Source organism: Lissotriton helveticus, chromosome 2_1 (genome assembly GCF_964261635.1).
Source record: "Lissotriton helveticus chromosome 2_1, aLisHel1.1, whole genome shotgun sequence".
Lineage (NCBI taxonomy): Eukaryota > Metazoa > Chordata > Amphibia > Caudata > Salamandridae > Lissotriton > Lissotriton helveticus.
Genome location: NC_136059.1, coordinates 695,511,181 through 695,532,847, shown reverse-complemented (window position 1 = coordinate 695,532,847; position 21,667 = coordinate 695,511,181). Strand labels below are relative to the sequence as shown.

General features: G+C 43.0%; 1 protein-coding gene and 2 long non-coding RNA genes across 6 annotated transcripts in view; 2 read left to right on the top strand and 1 right to left on the bottom strand.

Annotated features, from left to right (window-relative positions):
• The window catches only part of ARSK (arylsulfatase family member K), a 961,037-nt gene that overhangs the window by 535,185 nt on the left and 404,185 nt on the right, over positions 1-21,667 (bottom strand). For both annotated transcript variants that reach the window (XM_078675401.1, XM_078675402.1), the window contains exon 4: positions 17,747-18,029. In XM_078675401.1, the coding sequence (XP_078531527.1) occupies positions 17,747-18,029 (283 nt within the window). The remainder of the gene's footprint in view (positions 1-17,746; positions 18,030-21,667) is intronic.
• Positions 1-21,667, top strand: part of LOC144818221 (uncharacterized) — a 161,961-nt gene that overhangs the window by 130,632 nt on the left and 9,662 nt on the right. The gene's annotated exons all lie outside the window — the stretch shown is intronic.
• Positions 822-21,634, top strand: LOC144818223 (uncharacterized). Its single transcript, XR_013607074.1, has 3 exons — positions 822-865; positions 21,002-21,063; positions 21,507-21,634. It is a non-coding gene; the product is annotated as an uncharacterized LOC144818223 (long non-coding RNA).

Below are 21,667 nucleotides of genomic sequence, written 5' to 3'. Positions count from 1 at the left end.
AGTGAGTGCTGAAACCTTCAAGGATATCTCGACACAGTGGTTGTTGTGAGGTCTGATCTTCGCACCTTCCTAGACATAACATAAATGCAGCTGCTGCCAAATTCTGGCTTTAGGCACGTTTTATATTGCTTTGCAAAGGGCATACAAACACACTTGATGGTGCTTCACATGCAGAGAGCTGGTGGAAGATGATGTGATCCCTTACCACTAGGATCTTGAGGTATGGGGCCGCCCTGCTAAAACCCAATGAGACCTTCTTAGATATAATATAATATACTAGATAGGGAGGGTGAGAATTAGGTGTTGTTTAACCCTATTCATTTCAGCATTTTTAGCATGTTGTCACCTTTTGCATTCTATGGACTAGTAACTATGCTTATTACTTTGCTTCTAATAATATGTCTGCTTGGATTATCTAAGATACTGCGCTTGAGAACCCGGCATTAGTAAATAAACATTTCAAATATGCATGAGTCCTCACTTACTCCTTGTTCTGAACTGAAATGATTGTATAACGAAAGAGTGTTCATGTGTTCCACGTTACCTGAGGTGTACTAAGTCCATGTTCTGGTTTGTCTAAACATTGGGAGTTTGTAAGAACCAATGAGACACTGATTGCTAGTCTGGTAGGGGATTTTGGATACTAAGGTGAGTTTTGGCACACCCTAATTCACTGAGGTTCCAAGTCTCTATGCACAGTTCTCTGTGAGTGCAGGATCCCTGTGACAGTCTCAGGTTACTGTCATCAAGCTTGCGTATAATATTAACGTCATTAACCTCATTTCTTTCTTCTGTTTGTTAACTTCCCTTTCGATGAATTGTCCCTCTCTCCGAGTCCTTATCCTACAGTTCAAGTTCGCCAAGGGTGAGTGGAACCTCACTTCAGTTCTGATGAGTTTGCCTTCAATATAAAAAAAAGCTAGCAATGCATGCTGCTACTACTACCACCACCATGATGGCACCTTGCTTCATCTAATCAGATAAGAGAAGTGAACTGTGGTTGATTGGTCATTGTTGAACGGCAATCATTCTAGACAATGGTAATTCACCCCCCAGGCCCTCGGAGTCCTTAGGGGTTAATAATATTATATAGTAGTAGCAGAGTAGATTACAGAGACTAGGAAGAGAGAGTAGTAGGACAAGGGAGGGTACCGCATCACTATTTTGTTTACACTATCAGCATACTTTTAAAAGTGGCTGCAGCAAAGACAGCACTGAGAAGTAAAACAAACAATCAATAACCCCACCAATTTTTTTTTTTATCATTCATAATCATAAAATGTAAAAGTATGAAAAGTTTATTATTCCCTGAACAAAATACCAAAACCACAACTGGCCCACCCCTCTCCCTAATCCCAACCAATGTCCAAGTAGTGTCCAAGGAATGTCCATAAATAAAGAAAAAAACAACAATCCTCCAACTACCACCCACCCACCCAAAAACAAATTAAAAAAGGCGCTGAAGAGAGCACTAACGGCGGGTTAGGAGCTTCTGGAGGTGTCTTTCTACCCGTTCATGCCTGGCTTCAATATCCGCCAGCCTTCGCATGATGCGGCACTCATAATGGGGGAAATAAGGGGGAGCATCAGTGTTGGTGGAATGGTGGCAGCGCCGGCGGGCACCCATTGGACCGCGGCAATGGTGAGGTGGTTGGGTGGTTGTTGGGGCCCGGCCGGGGCCCGTAGCATCTGCAGCAGCCTCTGCCTCATCCTCCTCAGCCACCAGCCGCCTGTACTCCACCCTGATGTCTTCCATTTCCTGCCGCTGATTCCGGGCTGCAATCTACTGCATGGTCGGTGGAGCAGCAGGAGTAGCTACATATCAAGAAATAAAAAAATCAAATTGTAAACAATGCTCTTAGCAAAACAGATAGAAAATTATGCCATGGGTATGGAGGGAGGTGATTGATGATGGGTGGGTAGGAGGGATACATAATGTTGCACTTGAAAACTACTGTGAGTCCAGGGAGGAGTCTGAAATACCACCTCCTCAACCATTTGAATAAAAAAACCTCGAAAAAAAACATTCCAGGCAAGTAAAGGTGAAACAAACACCACTACAAAGGAGCACCATAGTTTCTTATTCTCCTTCCCCAGGATTTTTACAATCATCATTGCATTGTTCTTTGAGTATTTTTTTTGTATTCTTCACCCTTGGTTTTGCTACTCGCCACCATTTAAGTGTTTTACATTCTCTCAATCCACTCTTCACCATTAAAACTACCCATCCATCCATATAGCTATCCATCCAAAGTTCTAAACATGGCTCTCTGTCTCATTCTAGAGTCATGATCTCAAGTACAAACCTTTCAGCAACATACATTTGTCATTTTGACATTTATCCACCCATGTGTCCTTAAGTTTATTTCAATCAAAAGAAACCACCACAGGATTCTATTCATCCACCCAGGCAAGCATCCTTTCACACATACACTTTCACCCACCCAGGCAAGCCTCGTTCCTATCTGTATACCAACCTTTCATCCATCTTTCACCCACCCATGCATTCTGGCTATCAGCCACCTATAGTACTATTTATGCATCTGGCGCTTATACCCACGAATCCTTCGCTTTTAGTCATATATAATACATTTCATCCAAACTTTCTCCTTCCATCCTTCCCTTTTCCAACAACCCATAGTTCAAGGTCTTGTTCATGAAACGTTTTCTGCTGAGTTGAACATAGGAGTGGCCATTAGTTGCTCAGTTCAGCTTAAACTCCTGCGGTGTTCACTTGTTGTTCACAAGTCAACAAGACTGCACTTTTACAATGAGCTTATAATTATACTTAATTGTCAATAATAAGCAAGCAATATGACTTACCACCACCGCTGGTTCACCCCTTTCTGCTGCCCCATCTGCAGACTGGCAGGAGCTGTCTGTGTTGGCCCAGGGACTGGTGGTCGGTGCGGCTAGAAAAAATAGATTACATATTTCTTAGATGCAAGATACACCGTCCCCTATTAATTGTTTTAAAGCAAAATTTAAAAAACACACATCATTCACTACAATTTGGATACATTACAGGCAGTATCTTTTATGAAAAATATCAGGATGGGCATTTTGTTGTTGGAAAGTTTAAAAAAAACCCTGAAGTCAAGACAAGAGACATGCTGTTAAGGAGTGGTTGGAGCTATTGATTGATGAATCTGATGTTTTGAGAAACAACATTGCATATGGCCTTGGTTGGCAAATGCAATGGGGCTGCCCTCCTCATACTTTCTCCCAGACATGGTGCACAGTCATCAGTTCACCAACTGCTGCTAATAATACTAGGCCTAGCTAATAAGAAGACACAACTTTGGGGTGTCCAACGTGACCATTGCCACTCTCTTGTTTTAGTGATTAAGCCTTCTCATCTATTACATGAGTAGAATACCTTACTTGGGCAATGGGCATGCAATCTGCACAGCAGAGGAGTAGTAGTAGTAGTACTATGTGACCAATGAGTTCTCTGAGTCTTAGTTCCACCCGTAGGCAGTCCACAAAAAGGTAAAGCGAAAGCTGACTGAAAAAGCAGAAGAAAGGAAGCTACAGACAGACTAGTAACTAGAGACAGTTTGACGTAGAGAAGTAGAGAAACTTGAAATATAAAAAATAAGTAATTAGGATAATGCAGCGATAACAAGAATTTCTAAATGGATACATCGAAGAGGATTTGGAAAAATAATATATAAATGGCTGGATGTCACAATATTAAAAAAGGAGCAGAAAAATTAGGGTAACAAAAATATTAATGTTAACGCCAGGAGGACTTAGTGGGGCTAGCAGAGCCATCGGCTGAGTAACTCTGGGAAGCACCTCCAGCTCCTGGACACTCACCCGCCTTAGCCCTCTTCTTGCCCTTGGATGCTGAAGTAAAACATAAAGACAAAAAAAGATTGGTGGTAATAAATATTATCTCCCCAAAATATATTTGACAGGCAAAGGCAATCGCAGTAACATTGAACTTTTATAAATCGAATCAAAGAGTAGTAGTATATGGTGTACCGTCCTATACTATTACAAATTTCCAAAACCTACCTACCTAGTAAACTCAACTACATTTTGGAATTACTAATAATAAATTGCAACAAATCATAATGTTTACTTCTTGTCAAATCTCATTTGCAATCTCTCAGTCTCAAGTCAACCCTGTTTGACGGGTTAATGCACTAATCACTAAGGGCCTTATAATAATGATTACAATGATGTCGGGCAGACACCATTGCGGTTCTGGAACTGCCTGACCTTAGGTCGGTGCCGCGGTTACGACGACCTCACTAGTCCACTACGAATCGATGTGATCGCCCACAGGCCATAGGGCCGTCACAAACCTCCATTTGTCAATGGAAGCTTGTGTGGCAGGCAAAAAAGGCCGGCAGCACAAGCTTCTATTGAAAAAGTGGATGTTGTTCGCAAACATCCCTGCACCGTCCGTGTGCCATTGGCATGCAATATGCGGTTACGAAATTACAAATAACTAATTACAGAACGTCTTACATAATCATCACTGATCACATCAGCCCAAACGAGTGGCAATAAGTACGATTCAATAACTAGGTTAGGTGGGTAACGCCAAGTAAGCTATGCACCTGTCTAGAGCAACAGAGTATTACATAATATTTGAAAACCTAACTTCCCTACATGTAAGCAGCATGCTTGCTATTATTTGGAAACAAATATTAGCTATAGCATGGAATACACAAGTGATAATACAAATTAATAATTTTAATAATTCCTCACCTAGCCCAGCCACCTCAACTCCTAGAAGGTCAAGCAGGTCCTGCTCTCAGTCCAGGATGTAGGACGAGCAGTGCCCCAACTGCTGATGGGTGTGCCGGATCCCAGAGCAGTGGTAAACTGCCCGGCGCACCCTCGCCCAGCGCTGCTGGCACTCCTGCATCCCGTACCCAGACTCAGACCTGCCGCCTGCTGCCAGGGTAGAGGGGAGGTGGCGCTGGATATAAAAAACCAGCGCTGCCACCTCCACCTTGGAAAACAGGGCACTGGGCTGCCTGGCGCTGCCTTCAGCAAGGTGCGCCTTAGTGCACCCTTATCTGCCATGGGGCTGGGGGGGGAGAGAGAAAAAGAGAAACGGGAAAAAAGAAGGTAGGACTTGGTAGTAATAAGGAAGTTGGACATCTAGAAAATTAAATACAAAACTCACCAAAACACACAGTAAAGTACAAAAAAACACAAATACACATATAGAAAGACAGAAGTTAAGATAATAAATAAAAAAGATGGGAAAAAAAGTTTTAAAAGCCAAAGATTACAGAGATTAAAAAACAGTGTAAGAAACAAAATGGCCGCGCCCATGTGCGACTGCGTGGTGCAGTTTGCACAATATTTCCACCCAAACACACAATCCACATTGACGTACGGCGGAAAATATCACGCAAATGGGTGGGACAAGCAACTCTGCCAGGTGCAGAACTCCACGTAGCGCGCCAGAGTTATTTTGCAACTTCGCAGGATCCGTGTAGCGCCACTACGCGAACTCCACCCAGGCTTTCATTACTCGGGGCATGCAATGCATCTGTGACAAATCTTTCTTGCCACTTAAAAGGGTCTCTAGCCACCGTGGTACATCTGACTTTCAGACTGCTCTCAAATGGGATTTACCTGATGTTGAACGATCAGGGTTGCTGTGGAATGAAGGTGGCTGCATAGGTGGTTACTTATCTTCCATTGTAATAAGTCCTGTTTCTGCGGTTTACATCCTTTACAACGCAACTTTTACCACGCAGTGCCTTTACGACGCAACTTTTACAACGCAAACCATTACAACGCATTGCGCTGGGGGGCGCTCTAGGATAGGGAATACGTTTAATTTACTGTCCAACACCTTCCCTAGTGTCCACAGGGACTGGAGTTGGAATAGTAAATTAAACTATTCACTATCCAGCGCCCCAAAGCACTATGCGTTGTAAAGGTATTCGTGGTAAATACCGCATTGTAAAGGCATGCGTGGTAAAAGTATGCATTGTAACGTCATACATTCGTTTCTGCCTGCCCATGTAGTTAGGGAGGATGCAATGTGGCCTTCGACTAATCTTACAACGTGCACTTTGACGCCCTGAGCAAACTGGAGGCCTTATTGTTTCAGGAAGATGTGGCCTTAACTTCAGCCAAAGAGTTGTTTGATCTTCAGGTGGTGCGTTCCTCTTCGAAGATGCAGGCGCTTCTCTTCACTAACTTCCCACAACATTTTGGGGAGCAGGTCCATCGTATTTTTTATATATTTATAACAACTGGAATTGTAGGATTATTCAAGAGCATAGGCTCTGGGTTGGCCAGCATCTTCCAGACAGTGTTTGGAGTTATTCCATCCTTCATCCACTCCATCCTCTGAAGCATCTTTGGAGGACTTCCTCTGGTCCTGATCCTAGTTGCAGGGATACTGCTTTTATTATTTTTGCTCCACAATGGATGTCCCGGTTCAAGATCAAATAGAGTTGCCACTACCTCACCTTCTGTTGTGCCGTGAACGCATGGTGCATTTCTTTGGCATACTTCTGCTTCAAGAACTGAATAAGCATTGGTCTCTGTCTTTCCAGCCTGTATGTTTTCATTGCGTATAGCCTGTGGTTCTGCTGGCTTTTGTACACTTATGAGTCTACCCGGGACCTGTGCTTGGGATCGCAGTAGGTTGAACCATGGAACATATACTTGCTGGTGAACCCGCTGAAGGCCCATTGATACAGCTGTCCCCTACGATTACCTCTGCTCCTGGCCACGTTCTATGAGCTTCCCTGGGTTGCCTCCATGCCTAATGGTTTAGATATAACCTCTGTTTCAATGGAACATCAGGTGGCTGTATTTTCTACCTCAGCGGCTGCTGTGGGGGTTGGATGGGAACATACTTTCTCTATCAATTTACTCCAAGGTTCGTCTCTGTGAACATCGTCTGCTTAAGCTGGGTACAGCAATGTTTCGTCTACCACTCGGAACATGTAAAGATCTGACTTTCCATGTGGTGGGAACTTTTTATTCGGTCTTTTTTTACTTTCAAATATTTTTTTTTAATTAGCTTCATTTTAAATTATTTTATATTATTATATACATATGGCTTTATTTATGCTTTGGGCCTCCAAATAGCATTAATGCCTAAATGTTTATGCAATATTAAAGCGATTTTTTACTATACAAAATTTTAGCATTGTTTTTTCCATGCTAATGTAGTGTTAGTTTGCTTTTGATAGCTTATACACCGACATATATACAAAGAGTAGGTGTCCTGTGCCAGAGTTAGGCCCGGTAGGATTAGTGCCATTCTTACATATACACAATCGTTTTTCCTAAAGTTACCTTCTCTTTGCCACATTGACGTCTGACACACATTTTGCATTTGTGACACTTGGACAAGTTTCACAGAAACACCAATCTTGCTGACACGGAACACTTCATGAGAATATTATCACACTGCCTTAGCATTAGTGCAAAGCCTCTGAGGTGCGTAATACAAATGTCAGCCCAGGACAAGGATGCGATTTTCTATATATAGGCATTTGTTTCTGAACATAATTAGAGGAGACACTTCTGCTGACTTTAAGGGGTCCCTGCATGCTGAAGCTTTCACCTAGCAGCTGACTGACATTTCCGTGAGGGATGTCCAGTTCTTGACCAAGACGGGGTCATACACTCTTAACCACCAGGTAAAGGGCTTAGATCATCCAGTTTGGGGTTTTCTTGGCAGATCATACATTCACACCCTAGACACGTAGGTTAGGATTAGCATCGTAGGGGTACTCTCGATTGTTATAATCTTTTATATGTATGCATATATAACCTGTCTTCACAATTTGGTGGAACTCTTTGTTATATTCACTGTGTTGACACTCATTGAAACTTTTATATTCTTCTGTCGATTAATCATCACAGTCCATATTTTATTACAAGAATCACTATGGTTCAATAAATATTGAAAAAGCCCCTTTGTGTATTCTTTGTATATTTCTCTGAGCAAAAGAAATCACGAGTGACAGAGCGAAAGTTTGAAGTCTGTCAGCGCAGTTCCTGAGGGAACAGAGTTGTCATGTTCAATGGTTACCAGAACTGTTTGCTTCCTATTCAGGTTTAGGGGGGCTAACGGTGGCACTGCTGGTCCAAGGGACGATGTATCCTATGGAGGTGCATGGAATGAGTCTGGTACTATCCTATATTAATGCCGTCTGCAAATGCACAGATCCTACTGATTAGTGAAAACTACCCAACAGTATCTAGTAGCTGTCACAGGCAGGCAGGCAAAAAACAGCAGGAAGATAAAGCGAACCATAAAATGACTGGTAAAACCAAGAATATATATACCCGCAAATTTCATGCACTTGCGTCTAAACCATATCAGAATAGCTACGAATTCTAAAAAATCAATGATACCTCTCTTTCTAGCATTAAATGGAGGATTTACCACTGACTCTCCTCCAGTAGAAACATTTTATTCACAAACAGCCAGCTCCATCCTGGACTACACATTTGCCAGTCTGGCAATATTTCCCCACATCCTGGGATTCAGAATGGGGGATAAGGGCGAAAGCGACCATCGCCCCCAGGAATGCCATCTGACAGCAAAGACGCCTACTGTAATTAGGCCAGACAATACGCTAGGGGCGACCTATTCCATTAATCAAAAAAGGATCAAATGTACACCAACCAATCTAACAACTCTGGCCGAAACTGCCCTCCAACTGTATAATACACAAAAATCAAATGCGTCTGGGCACATCCCTCATTGGGAACAATACACAGGATCCCTGCTAAAAGAACTGGCAATCAAGACCGCCCCAAAAAGTAACCTCCACAAAGAGGGCAGCAAAACCAACTTAAAAAGAGGATCGAGAGCACAACTAAGGCTACACAAAGATTAGTTAACTTGACCTTACGGAAGTTAAGATCAACCCCCGAAAATGCACATCTTCGGATAGCGCTGAAGAAACAAAGAGCTGAGCTTAAACGCATAAAATGGAACATAAAAAAAGACGCTGAAAATGAGACATGGGCAAAATTACTACATGACACCAAAAGCAGTAACAGCGCACGCTTCTGGCAATCAGCGAACAGGATCCTGCGTCCACAGCACAAAGACCTAGGTTCACACATCGTGGAAGAGTCATGGATCAAATATCTTTTCAGCCACTTCAATGACTATCCGGAATATGCAGGAGCACAAAAAACCAACAACACAGAGCCAGATTCTACAACGTTCTTGCTGGGGTCCCTAATCAAGAGAGAGCAAGGCCTACCCAAAAACATCCTGGACACATCAGCCGCTCAGCAAATAGCATTAATAACAAAGCAGATTCATAAGGGCAGGAAAGAAGGTGCTCAAGGACCTAACGGTATACCGCCAGCCCTTTTTAAGGAAAAGAACAGAGAATGGGCTACTATCATGCAACTGCTGTTCTCGGAAGTCAGACTCCTAAACAAAATCCCACAATCCTGGAGAGGGTCGACGATCGTCCCCATATATAAAAAAGGCAACAAAATGGACCCTAACAACTATCGCCTAGTAGCCCTCCTTGATAATGAGGCAAAATACTTTGCGGGAACCATCTTAGAGGAGATTGTGCTATGGGTGGACTCAAATCAGATCATACCATTGAACCAGACCGGTTTCCGGAAAAATACTGGAACAGCTACCAACATCCTGGCTAACCCTCTAATGATTGATGCAGCAAAAACAAAAAAACTGCCGCTGCACATGTGCTACATCGATTTTAGTGCAGCGTTTGATAACATCGAGAGAGGCAGACTCTGGGGGAAACTGGCACAATGGGGAATACCGCAGCCGATTCTAAGTATGCTGAAGCTTCTCCACTCTGACACCTGGGTGCAGGTGAAGCTAGGAGGCGGCACACATCTGCCATCTAAAGTTCGCACCACTAAAGGCCTTAAGCAAGGATGCGTGCTTGCCCCAATATCGTTTAATCTGTACATGGCGGATCTACCAGGCTTACTCAACACATGCAACTCCCATTCCCCGAGGTTGGGAGGGAAAACTTTGAGTAATCTTTTGTATGCGGACGACGTCATGCTATTCAGCCATACCTACATTGACATCCAGCAGCTTCTGAACCAAATGCACAGTTATGCAACGGAAAACAAACTAAAAATAAATCTGAGCAAGACACGCACCATGTCGATTAACACCAATGAGAAACTTCAAAAATCATGGGCCCTAGGTTGCCAAAAAATAGAGCCAGCATTTGCCTACAAATACCTGGGAGTCATCTTTGACAGAGATGGTACATTTGCACAGCAAAAGCTGGAAGCCAAAAGGAGAGGGGCTTGCATTGCCATCAGACTAAAAAATATAGCCAATCAGCTGACGGGGCCAATTCTGACCCCCTATCTGAATGTCATCCAGGCTAAGCTTCCCCCTTCTATCTGCTATGGCAGCGAGGCACTACGTGGGAGAGACCCCAAGAACCTGGACACAATCCAGACAAAAGCCTACAGAACAATGTTTTCGCTCCCGTCCTACACATCGCCCGCCCAAATTAGGTTGGAATTTGGATTGCAAAAACAAGCTCTTGCTAGACAGGGACCTTACATCATTTGCTACCACAAACTTCGCTCTGCTACTACCAACACTCTAAATGTGTTGCTATGGCAAGATATTCAAAGCAGGGACGTATCTCAGGCAAGATCTTACCTGAAGGCAGCCCTGGGGGCCACTAAACTATCTGCGATCTGGGACATGCAACTTGGGCATAACCCGTTTAAAAAACTAGTCTGGAAAACCATTAAATCTCTATCATTACTAGAGGATAAGCTCACATTCGCCAAAAGAAACCACATATGGATGACATTAAATTCGTATAAATCCCAGACACCACAATCATACTTTAGCCAGGGTTATCCTAAGGCCACAAAACTGAAGTTCTTGAAACACAGACTAGGGGTCTTGCCTAGCAGAGAGCATCTTCCACCATGGTTCAGGAACAACGGCCACGAAACTTGTCCTTTCTGTAACACAGAGAAGGGTGACATTCTTCACATGACCTGTCTTTGTGAAGAGCTTCGGCCAGTCTGCCAACAGCTCTTAAAGGATCAGTTTAAGCAGATAGGGATTCGCACTAGAAGGCAAGCGGTGCTCGCCTGCCTAAATCCTGCAAACATGAAAGTGAACTGCAGATATGTTAAGTTCCTTGCGATGATCGAGCAAAAACTGCTAAAAAATCTCGACCATTGACACAGGCAATAAGTAGGCGGCCATCAGGACTCAAGGGAATATGCTGCCCTGCCTTAAGAGAAATGCTCATGGACAATCAGACTGGGTCTTTTTTTGTATGTTTTTTTAATGATGATTAAAATGAACAAATTATTATGATATTTTAAAACTATTTCTGTAAAACGTTTTGCACTGGTTTTAACTAACTATGCATAATAAACTTACCTTACCTTACCTCTCTTTCTAGTAGAAGTTCACAATGAAAGAGATGGCAAATCGGCATTTAATTAAACTAAAAATGAAATTATGATAAGAAGAACAAGGTCCACTAAATATGATGCTGGCAGGATGGATCAGCGAGTTAAACTCTCCCCGTTGAGATATGCATTGATATCAAATTCTTGTTATGAAAGATCACCCTTACTGACGACCCAGATGGATTGGATTAGTCCCGGCCAGATTAATTTTTGATTCAGAAAAGGGGGTGGTGATGAACAGAGTGTCTGAATTAAGCAGACCACTCTTACCCAGTCCAAAGATCAGGGCTTGATCCATCACCGTTATTTAGCTCACTGCCCCATCCCAGCTCAGAACCTGGCTATATGCAAATTAGTCTGTCCCTGGCCCAGTGCATCATGGGAACAGGGCAGACCAAACTACCAAGCCAATTCTTCACCAGAAAGGAGACAAGCTACCGGGGACCGGTTTCTGGCATTTCAGCCTTGTCGGCCCGGCTTGCTTGAATCCTGATGGAGCAGTGAGCAAGGGACTCATGTCTGAGTATACCCTGCCACACCTATAGTGGCCAAAAACGATTCAGAAAAGGGGGTGGTGATGAAGTACAGGAATTGGCTTGGTAGTTTGGTTCAAGTTCTGAGCTGGGATGGTGCAGTGAGCTAAAAAATGGTGATGGATCAAGTCCTGATCTTTGGACTGGGTAAGAGTGGTCTGCTTAATTCAGGCACTCTGTTCATCACCGCCCCCTTTTCTGAATCATTTTGTCCACCATAAGCGTGGAAGGGTATACTCAGATGTGAGTCCCTTGCTCATTGCACCATCAGGATTCAAGCAAGCCGGGCTGACGACGCCTGAAATGGCAGAAACCGGTCCCCGGAAGCTTGTTTCCTTCCCAGTACAAGAATTGGCTTGGTAGTTTGGTTACAGACTAATTTGCATATAGCCAAGTTCTGAGCTGGGATGGTGCAGTGAGCTAAAAAATGGTGATGGATCAAGCCCTGATCTTTGGACTGGGTAAGAGTGGTCTGCTTAATTCAGGCACTCTGTTCATCACCACCCCCTTTTCTGAATCATTTTGTCCACCATAAGCGTGGAAGGGTATACTCAGATGTGAGTCCCTTGCTCATTGCACCATCAGGATTCAAGCAAGCCGGGCCGACGACGCCTGAAATGGCAGAAACCGGTCCCCGGAAGCTTGTTTCCTTCCCAGTACAAGAATTGGCTTGGTAGTTTGGTTTGCCCTGTTCCCATCATGCACTGGGACAGGAACAGACTAATTTGCATATAGCCAAGTTCTGAGCTGGGATGGTGCAGTGAGCTAAAAAATGGTGATGGATCAAGCCCTGATCTTTGGACTGGGTAAGAGTGGTCTGCTTAATTCAGGCACTCTGTTCATCACCACCCCCTTTTCTGAATCATTTTGTCCACCATAAACGTGGAAGGGTATACTCAGATGTGAGTCCCTTGCTCATTGCACCATCAGGATTCAAGCAAGCCGGGCCGACGACGCCTGAAATGGCAGAAACCGGTCCCCGGAAGCTTGTTTCCTTCCCAGTACAAGAATTGGCTTGGTAGTTTGGTTTGCCCTGTTCCCATCATGCACTGGGACAGGAACAGACTAATTTGCATATAGCCAAGTTCTGAGCTGGGATGGTGCAGTGAGCTAAAAAATGGTGATGGATCAAGCCCTGATCTTTGGACTGGGTAAGAGTGGTCTGCTTAATTCAGGCACTCTGTTCATCACCACCCCCTTTTCTGAATCATTTTGTCCACCATAAGCGTGGAAGGGTATACTCAGATGTGAGTCCCTTGCTCATTGCACCATCAGGATTCAAGCAAGCCGGGCCGACGACGCCTGAAATGGCAGAAACCGGTCCCCGGAAGCTTGTTTCCTTCCCAGTACAAGAATTGGCTTGGTAGTTTGGTTTGCCCTGTTCCCATCATGCACTGGGACAGGAACAGACTAATTTGCATATAGCCAAGTTCTGAGCTGGGATGGTGCAGTGAGCTAAAAAATGGTGATGGATCAAGCCCTGATCTTTGGACTGGGTAAGAGTGGTCTGCTTAATTCAGGCACTCTGTTCATCACCACCCCCTTTTCTGAATCATTTTGTCCACCATAAACGTGGAAGGGTATACTCAGATGTGAGTCCCTTGCTCATTGCACCATCAGGATTCAAGCAAGCCGGGCCGACGACGCCTGAAATGGCAGAAACCGGTCCCCGGAAGCTTGTTTCCTTCCCAGTACAAGAATTGGCTTGGTAGTTTGGTTTGCCCTGTTCCCATCATGCACTGGGACAGGAACAGACTAATTTGCATATAGCCAAGTTCTGAGCTGGGATGGTGCAGTGAGCTAAAAAATGGTGATGATCAAGCCCTGATCTTTGGACTGGGTAAGAGTGGTCTGCTTAATTCAGGCACTCTGTTCATCACCACCCCCTTTTCTGAATCAGATTAATTTTTGGTCACAACACATATTGTCTATGCAACACGACCTGTTCACCGATGGTGAACTGATGGATTTTATGACACTAATGGCAAAGTATAATATCCTTCCTGAACTATTTCTTCCCTATGAAAACATAAAGTAGGCTATATGTGGCTTATTTTAAATCCAACTTACAGAACCCACTACCTATGAAGTCTATCAGATATTATATACTATGGGGGATGGCAGTACTTTAATAAAATGGCTTTATAGAGCTCATCTCCTCCACTAGTGACAGTCCAGAGCATCCATTCAGACACCATGTGACGCCCTTTAGATGATACTGAATTGAAAATCATACTGAACTATCTGTATGAAGTGTGTTGTAATGCTCGTTCTAAGTATAAACAATTTAATATTTCAAATAGAGCATATTTGACAACGAAACATATTGCTAGAATTTATTCTACTGCAAACATGGATTGCCCCCAATAGCACTCAGTGAATGACAACTTATCGCTTATACTCTGACTTGTAGCTCTCTAACATTCTACTGGAATAACTGGAATAGCTACTGTCCTGTACAACAGGTCATCAATTGGTTAGAGCTTTAGAATCCTTGGTGTTAGGCCTATTCCTCCAGCTGAAAAATAACAAGGCTCCCAATAAATTCATAGACCTGGATCTGCGTTTAGCTAAAAGAAATATTCCTATACTCTAGAAAGGTTCCATCCCTCCAGAGGAGACATGGAGTTAGAGCCATGCTACCCAGGCTTACATCTGAAAGTACACGTCTTCATAGAGAGGAACAAGAAGGTTTGAGAAAACATGGGATCTGCTAGTGGAAGAAGATGTAAAGATAATGATCATCCTCCATAGTTGTCCCCTGACTGTAATGTATATATATAACGTTAGGTATGGACCTTGTAAGTTCCACACTGATTTTTTTCTTTTCCTGCTTCTTTTTCCCCCATTCCCTAATTTTGCAATCATTTCTAATGAGACTGTCTTTGTGATATACTAGTAGGACTGCACTGATGAAAGATCACCCTTACATATGTCCTACATTGGTAAACTGGTTACCAATAACTTGGGCTATGGTATTACCTATTATTTACATCACTTGGAAATGTCTGAAGTGTGGTATGTAGCTCTACATGAAAAATAAACTATTATTAAACAGTTCTTTCAATATATATACACCTCTGAGATCTATAACCATACCAATTCAGAGCTGGTGGTCACAATAGCTAAAACCAAAATTTAGAGTAGCTGGATCAACCAGTTTCTTACATTTAGGAAATGACCCATGAGAAGCTAGGAGCATCTGCAGTTGAATGAGTAATGACTCCTACAATGCCTCTTCTCCCTTCAATTACTGTCATCATGCGAGGGCTGATTCTGCCAACTGTATTTTATAAGGATACTGCAAGTGATCCTCGAGTGTCATGGCTTTATAAATGAACTTGCTATTCTACTTTGGTCCCCTGCACAGTTATGGAGCTCCTCTTGACTTGCAATACCATTACAATGCATAGAAGGGGTAATTTATGTCATACACAATATTTCAGTGTTGATCTCCATCATTTTAATTAACACAGACTTAGTAATCCTTTCATCACACTTAGAATAGGGAAACAATTTCTGCGCTGAAAATGTTTATCTCACACTGCGACAAAGGCTTTACAGGCCTTACATTGCATATTGTTGCATCTTGTATTGAATGAATGAATGAATGAATGACTTTGACATTTATATTGCGCTTGAATGCCCAAGGGCGTATAGGCGCTACAGCGGAGGAAGATACCAGAGATGAGAGATAGAAAGGAAATTAGAATGAGAAAAGCCAGGGTTTCAAAGCCTTTCTGAACAGTAGGAAGGTTGGGCAATTTTTTATGGATACAGGAAGTGAATTCCACAATTTAACAGTGTTGAGAAGAAAACTACTTCCTCCCCAGGGAACTCGCCTAAATTTAGGTGTCTGCAGAAGTTTGCTCTGAGCTGAGCGCCGTGTTCTGCTCAGAAGATACCACAGCAGGTGCTGTTTCAGATATTTGGGTCCTGTACCCTGTAGCGCCTTAAACGCTAGGCTTTAAATTCAGATCTCTTCTTCACCGGTAGCCAGTGGAGTTGTCTTAAACCTTTGCCACCGACTGGAACTTAGGAATATTCAGCAACATCCTGGTGGCAGAGTTTTGAACCCACTGCAGTATGAGGAAGTGCTGTTTCTGTAGGCCTAAATAAAGGGCATTTCCATAGTCCAGTCTGGCTAATGCCAAGGATGTTACCAGTATTTTTACTGCAGATGGGGAATATAAGGTTTCACCTTCCGAATTAGTTTTAATGTTAGATGTACCTGAGAAGCAACCTCGTTGGTTTTGTGTTGGAAGGTGAGCCTGTCATCAAAGATGATGCCCAGATTTTTAACTTTATGCACTGGGATGGGAAGTATTCCCATAGCCAGAGGCCACCAGTTCTGGGACCAAAAGGAGGTATCTGAGCCCAACAGAAGAACCTCTGTTTTACTACCATTAAGCTTTAGGCAGTTCGTGCTCATCCAGCGATCCACGCGGGCTATGCACTGATTAAAGCGGGCCGCTGTTTCTTCCAGATTGCCTGAGATGGATACTACAATCTGGGTATCATCGGCGTAGGACACCAGCAAGAAACCAAACTGCCTGATGACATCAGCTAGGGGGGTGACGTACAGATTAAACAGTGTAGGGCTCAAAGATGAGCCCTGCGGCACTCCACAAGGAAGTGAAAATTGCTTCGAACTGGAATCACCGATCTGCACACGTTGAATCCTGTTGTTGAGGTAGGATTTGATCAAACTTAGTGCTAGGCTTGAAACTCCCAGCTTCTGGGGCCTTTAAATGAGGATGTCATGGTTCACGGTGTCAAAGGCCGCAGAAAGATCCAAAAGGATCAGGGCGGCATTTGCACCGAAATCCAGCGTAGAGCGAAGCTCCTCTACTGCCATGACCAAGGCCGTCTCCATTCCATGCCCTTGTCGGAAGCCATATTGTGAAGAGTCCAGCAGATTTTCAGAGGACACGAAGGCCGTGAGTTGGATGTTTATAATTTTTTCCAGAACCTTAGATGGAAATGGGATCCTTGCTATAGGTCTATATTTATTATAATCGCAGGGTTGCAAGCTAGGTTTTTTTTGCAGAGGGAGGATAGAAACTTCTTTCCAGGCCTCTGGAAAAACGCCGGATTTGAGGATCGCGTTATACAGCAGGCTGTGTTGCTTGCTGCTCTCATCAGCTGCCGGTTTGGAATATTTGGGGGGGGTCTGATGGAGCCCCTGCTTTCGCTGATGTGACTATCTGCGAGACCTGCCTGTAATCTGCCCACCTTGGCTAACACGAGGCATTTAGATGGTTAAAAAAGATGAGCTGGCCTGGTCCTGCCAGCCCTTGGCCCCATCCCATCCCACCTATTCATAGGTGAAGCCCCAGCAACATGGATACCTCAGAACCAAGATCAACAGAAATTCACCCTGAACAACAGGACAGTCAACACTGCCATAGGAAACATGGGGTAGGTGAAGGCCCATAAGTTCTTTAAAGCAACATTTCAGGGAAAATCTTCATTAAATAACCCACATCATCCCCACTCACCAGGCTAGGGAAAGGAAAAATGTTGCCCCACTTCTCCACAAAGAAGCCCTCTGTCAGATAAAACCAAAACTGCAGACATGAGTCTGCCCATCTAACCTAAGGCACCAAGTGGCCAATGAATTTGCAAATGCTCTGCTATTGAAACATCATAGGTCCAAAGTACCTATTTCTCAGTGAGAACATTTTCTGTGATTGTCTAAGCTTCAACAACGAGCAGAGCATAAGGCAAAGTAATTATGAAATTCTTTGAATACAATAATGTTTATATTTATGCAGGGCTAGTGCACAGCATGTACATACCCTCTGAAGCCAATAGGGAGACGTTCGGAATGTAGATGCTCCAAACGCTTCACCCATCTCTGGTGAAGCGTATGGGTGTGGCAAGTTTAAACCCAAATACAGGGCAAATGGCTGAGAAAGTTTGATGGCTTCCTTTCGTATCCAGTTAGCTGCTGCGTCAGTGTTTTGCCAGTCCTTTTCCATCACTCTCACTGTTGATGGACCACCAGTTAATTTGACTACAGGCCTACCTTCTTGTCGAAGTAGGAAATCAACATCCCTTGTCCATGCTTCCACACGGTTACTGAAATACATGAAGACAAAAAAAAGGTCAGCACATGTTCAATGAACAACATTTTAAACAAAATAAATCTCTCCCAGGAATCAACAACTATTTTAAATGGCTTTAAATAATATGGTCAACTCAACTGAAACCCAACACTAGAGAAAAATTATTGTTCAGAACTAGTAGACACCATGAAACAAGGGCCCGAAGAACAGTCTGATTTATTTTATCTGAAGTGCCTTTTTGCATATTTGTCCAGGAGGCTAGTTCATTGCACATTTTAGTGTAATGGTCACTCAAAGATGGTGATAAAACATAGATCTCAATAACTTCACATTGATGGGAGAAGAATTTGTTGGGCCCTATATGCAAAGCTGCACATTGCTTTATTTAGACCCGCCAAAAGCTCACATAAGGATTTGTGACAGATGTAAACGATTTTACTTCTGAAGTTTTTTAGTCAAGCGTGGATAAAGTTGTTGGGGGCGGGCAAAATAGTGGCTGAGATGGAGGTGTGCTGAGGAAATCCATCTGCAGCCTCACTTAATCCTGCTCTTTCCGGCCCCCACAAATCTCTTGTCCCTGGGACTGCAGGGGTGAAACCGGTGAGGCGGTGGGTGCAGCATACTTGTGACGATGACGCAAAAGAGTCAACCCAGGTGGAATTCTTGGCCAATGATGAGCAGGTTGATTGTGCATTGCTCGCACCGAGCTTAGTGGAACTATCATGGGGGCAATACCTATGGTATCAACACCTGCGCCACCTCCTTCAACATCATATGGAGGCCTTGATGGATACCCCGGATAATTCGCCCCTGGAATACACCATGTTGGGAGCCCCCCTCACCAACCATGCATTCTCCAGACTATATCCAACCCTGTTACAGAGTAGTGTTCCCCTGTTGGATTGCCTTCGGGAGAAGTAGGAAGGAGAGTAGGCTAGATTAGAAGTTGATGATTGGGGGGCTGTCTGTAGGTTCCCATGAGAGGTGGCAATATGGGCCAGATTTTAATTGGTACAGCTGAAACTTCTTCACAGGACCTACTATATCCAGTCGAAATTGTTCCATATGGGCAGGGAGGACTCCGTTAGATGTCTGAGAAGCTGCGGGCAGAGGGGGATCCTCTCTCCTTCATCGTACTGGGGGAAATATGAAAAAGACTGAACGACAATGCAGAATGGACAATGGACTAACCCCCTCAACAGATAACCCTGGGCATGTGAGGTAACCAGTCCGTCAACAGATACTCCCTACTTCCATGTAACATGGTATTAATGGTGGCAAAGTGTGACATCATCAGCATGTGGGGATGTAGAGAGGTGCTGAAGCAGAGGAACTGGGAGTCTAACGTAGACTGGTGAATGTGATTCGAAGAAATGGTGTATAAAGCACGTGGTGCACATAGAAATTTGATAAAGTGGGGAGCCATGGTGCCAGAACATGAAGCACATGACCTGAGAGAGGGGCATGGGAGGAGGCCCTGGGTGAGCCCTGCCTAAGTTCAGAATTTACTGTCAGCATCAGGTGATGGGGTCTTGGAGGTGTATGTCACAGCACCAGGGCCTTGCATAGTAAGATTAGTGCCTTTGAAAAAGGGATTCTGTAACATTGTACGTTGTATGGCTCAAGTTTCATGTTTGTTTATGGTAGGGTGGCCACCTTCCAAAATCAATAAAGAGATTAAAAACAAAAGTATGGATAGAGCTGTAGTAATAAACACTACACAAAGGTGTGATGGGAATGGGTGGTTCAAGGCGTGATTTGTCTTGAAAGTTTGCGAACACCCCTCAACATTTGGGTTAGTTCTCCAATTTGACCCTTTTCCACCCTGGACATGTATGCTGTTTTACTGCAGCAAAGCAGAGACATTTTAAGGCATGGGCAAAGTATGACATTACCCAATGTCTCAACCTACTAAGGGGCCCACTTGGAAAATTATCTTTCTCCCTCTGTATCTCACCGATGTCTATTTCTATATTACACACTTTCTTCCTTTACCTGCCTTCTTCTACCTCTGACTTCCTCTCTATCATAGCTGCCAAGTTTTCTGATTGCTTACGTGTGACATTTCTTTGGTTTCACTGTACTTATGAGTGACAACCTATCTCCAAATGAGTGACACTTTGAGTGACATGAACTGCGTGCAATGCCATTTTAAAATAATGAATTGCATATTCACAGTGCCTTCTGAGTTGCATTCTCGAACTTCATAACACTATAAATAACCACGTCATTAGTCCCCACTGTGCCAACCAGGATTCAATCCTATTTCTTTCTTGTTACACACAGAAATCTATAGTGAGTGCGTTAACCAACTGACATTTCATCGCATAAAGTAGTACAGTTCGCCCCCATTACTTTAACAAGCATTTTTCCTTTATTTAAAAAGTGTGTGTTATTTTGTATGACTTACCTTTGATTATTACAAAAAATATTTAATTTGAAAGTTTCATATTATACACTAGATCACTGCACATTTTGTGGCAGCCTATCTTTAACTGTGCCCTATACGTATTTTAAAATAAGGGCTTGCATGATACACAACTCCACTTGAAAGTCTCCTCTGCTTCAGACATCCAGTGCCATAACACCTGTCTGTACATCATCCCGACTGGATGTCCAGTGCTTACCTGATGCTCAACCCAACCAAGACCGGATTCCTGTTATTTGCCAAGAACAACAAACAAGAAACAGTACCAAGCTGGCTCAATGATGTGAAACTTGATGGATTCAAAGACAGCAATTAATATACAAAGGGCAAGAAGGGAATTTGTGCAATAACAGTGTATAAAAATCTGAGAGTTAGTGGAAATCTCTAGTATATATTCCCCTCTCAACAAAACGGTTGAAATCAGTGATTTCTATTTCTTGAACAAGTCCATCACAAATAAGTCATGTAGATACCAATGTAATACTAGCTGCTGACCAATATACCATCTTTTGATAAATAAATAGAGATACTAAACATCTAATTATATATCTTTCCAGGATTTAAAGTTACAAAATCATCGCTTGATCTCGCCAATATACAGACTATTGATTTTATAATGGTAAGTCTAGTATCAGTTGTAGTTTTTTGTAGTTTTTTATATATAGAAGCATGATAGCCTGAAAAGAGATTTGTGGTGAGATATGTTTATATCTCTCTCTGGCATAAAATCCAGTGTAACCTGTTGGTTTCTTTTTATATTAGCCGAGTATGTTATGAGTATTTTATGTTAGAAATTCTGAGATCTTCCCTGTGTAAAATCGAAATGTTGTATTCCCTTACTTGTACTAGTCGGATTGTTGATTCTATCTGAACTAGTAGCGATGATGTATCCAGTTGATGATACTAATCTTGTGTGGGGAGTACATTAAGTTTAAAATTTGGTCACAAGTTATATATGTCAGATAACATCTTCTAGGACATGTATAATGTGTTTTTTATTCTAGAGTGTTTTTTCTGATGCATATATTAGTAATTAAATATATGTTCTATTTGATTTTCTAGCCCTGATGAAGTCCAATTGCTGTAAAGCTGGAAGAAACACGTGTTGGCAAATGAGAACAAACACTATAATATGAAAATACTGGTACTGAGTGACTGAAGGAAAATGAAGAAATAAAAGAAGATCCAATGAAAATATTTGTTTTGATATCTATTGTTATTGA